Consider the following 2,495-nt stretch of genomic DNA (forward strand, 5'->3'; position numbering starts at 1 on the left):
AGAGAGAGAGAGAGAGGAGAGAGGAGAGAGAGAAAAGCCCTAACAGTCTCTTTATATGTGAACCAGGCTTGTACCTGGCTGTTGCTAGGTAACCGCTGGGCGGAGCCTAGCAGACATGCTAACACACTGGGCTTGCTGCCCACTAGTTCACAGCTAGCTAGCTGTGTTGCTTTCAGGTCCCCAGGCCTTTGCAAGTACAACACTAGGTAGCGCCATTCTTCCATCTCTACCCCATTCCTAGTCCCTCATTATCTCTTGACATGAAATTCAAAAGTTCCTTTGAAAAGATTCCCCCTATAATGCTCATGTGGCCATAATTCCCTCCTCTGTACTGTCCAGTGGGGTCTGTTGGAAGCCACATATGCAATTTCTTTGACTATATTGAAAAAAGGAATCAAGTTGCCCAGGCTGGCCTTGAACTTGATATTATATCAAGGATGACCTTGAACTCCCCCATCCTCCTGGCTTTGCCTCCAAGTCCAGGGATTACAGATGTGTAGTGCCGTGCCTGGCTCATAGTTATTTTAAATATCTTAGAAGCCAGATAAAAGGGAAATTAGACTATGTTTTATGTAAGCTATCTGATGTCTAAAAGACCATTACTCCTAAGAGTCATCAACATAGAGAGTGGGTGCCAGGACTGTGTCTCACTCCACTGATCTCAATACTGAAGAGACAGAGAGAAAAGCAGGTCAAAGACTCACAGGAGCAAATATGGAGACAAAGTGTGGAGCAGAGGCTGAAGGAAAGGCCATCCAGAGACTGCCCCACCTGGGGATACATCCCACATACAGTAGCCAAAACCGAAAGCTATTGTGGACACTGGGAAGTGCGTGCTGACAGTAGCCTGATATAGCTGTCTCCTGAGAGGCTCTGCCAGAGCCTGACAAATACAGAGGCTAAAGCTCGCAGCCAACCATTGGACCGAGTGTGGGGTCCCCGATGGAGGAGTTGGGGAAGAGACTGAAGTAGCTGAGGGGGGTTGCAGGCCCATGGAGGGTGCAACAGTGTCAATCGACCAGATCCCCCCCCCCCGAGCTCCTGGGGACTGGACCACCAACCAAAGGGTACACATGGAAGAACCCATGGCTCTGGCCGCATATGTGGCAGAGGGTGGCCTTGATGGACATCAGTGGGAGGAGAAGCCCTTGGGCCTGAGGAGGTTCGATGCTCCAGTGTAGGTGAATGCCAGGGCAGGAAGACAGAAGTAGGTGGGTGGGTGGGCGAGCACCCTCATAGAGATGGGGGGAGAGGGGATGGGATAGGGGGTTTCCAAAGGGGAGACCTAGAAAGGCGAAAACATTTGAAATGTAAATAAAGAAAATATCCAATCAAAAGCAGATCATTACATGTTGGAGAGAAGTCTGGTTCACATAGCAAGTTCTAGGCCAGCAAGGGCTGTAGACTGAGACTTGACCACAGAAAACTTATGTGGGTGTGGCAGCACCAGCTGGTACCCAAGTAACCAGCTTTGATCTCAGTTTGTTTTCCTGTTGCAGGCCCAGTACCCTCAGTTCATCAGCAGGGTGAGGGGACGAGGCACCTTCTGTTCCTTTGACACTCCCAGTGAAGCCATACGGAATAAACTCATCCTAATTGCCAGGAACAAAGGTGAGGGGGAGGGGAGGGGTGGTCACCGAACTTAATCATTTCACCAGCATCTACTGACATCTACTCTCCCAGGGATGCTAAGCTTTGCCAGGTACAGGGTCGGGGAACTGGAGGTACAAAGGATAGACAGACTCAGTTTTCTTCCTCGGAAGAAAACTTACTGTGGGGTTCATTTTCCCTCTCTCCTCTCATGTGGGGTTCATTTTCCCTCTCTCCTCTCATGCGTTTCTTTTTCCTGTATTTTGGAGGCTGCATGTCATGCATCCCAGGCTCATTTCAAACCTGCTGTGTAGCTGATTGAGGATGGCTTTGAACTTCTGGTCCTACTGCCTCCATTTTCCCAGTGTTAGGCTTACAGGCCTATTCTACCACACCCAGCTTATTCAATGCTGAGCATCGAACCCAGGGCCTCATATAGGCTAGGCAAGCCCTACCACTGAGCTGCACCCCACTAGCCCAGGAGAGATTTCTCCATCCACTCTCGTGTTGCGGGCATCCCCCGAGAAGCCGAGCTGTACTAATGGTGAAAACAGACACACTAGCCCTGCAGCCCCTCCTCCAGGATGCCGTGGTTTATCGGGAAAGCAGAGAGCAAACGCAGTGCATCTGGCACAGTCACTGCTGCGGTCAGTGGGGGTTGGGGGTCAGGGGGGAGGAGTAGGGGGGTCGCTGAATGTCTAGGAAGGCTTTCTAGAGGTGTTGCTATTTTCTTGAAGGGAAGAGGATGAGCAAGGACTAGCTAGGTAAAGAAAGGGGGGCAGGGCAGTGTGTGATGCCCTGTGGCGAGGGGGAGGAGACTTGGGGGGACAGGGCAGTGTGTGATGCCCTGTGGTGGTGGTGGGGGAGAAGACTTGGGACAGGGTAGTGTGTGATACCCTGTGGCG

At 51.3% G+C, this 2,495-nt stretch overlaps 1 protein-coding gene across 1 annotated transcript in view; it reads left to right on the forward strand.

Annotated features, from left to right (window-relative positions):
- The window catches only part of Abat (4-aminobutyrate aminotransferase), a 97,262-nt gene that overhangs the window by 89,714 nt on the left and 5,053 nt on the right, over positions 1-2,495 (forward strand). The window contains exon 15 of the mRNA XM_021209242.2: positions 1,500-1,611. Coding sequence (XP_021064901.1) covers positions 1,500-1,611 — 112 coding nt within the window. The remainder of the gene's footprint in view (positions 1-1,499; positions 1,612-2,495) is intronic.

Source organism: Mus pahari, chromosome 12 (assembly GCF_900095145.1).
Source record: "Mus pahari chromosome 12, PAHARI_EIJ_v1.1, whole genome shotgun sequence".
Lineage (NCBI taxonomy): Eukaryota > Metazoa > Chordata > Mammalia > Rodentia > Muridae > Mus > Mus pahari.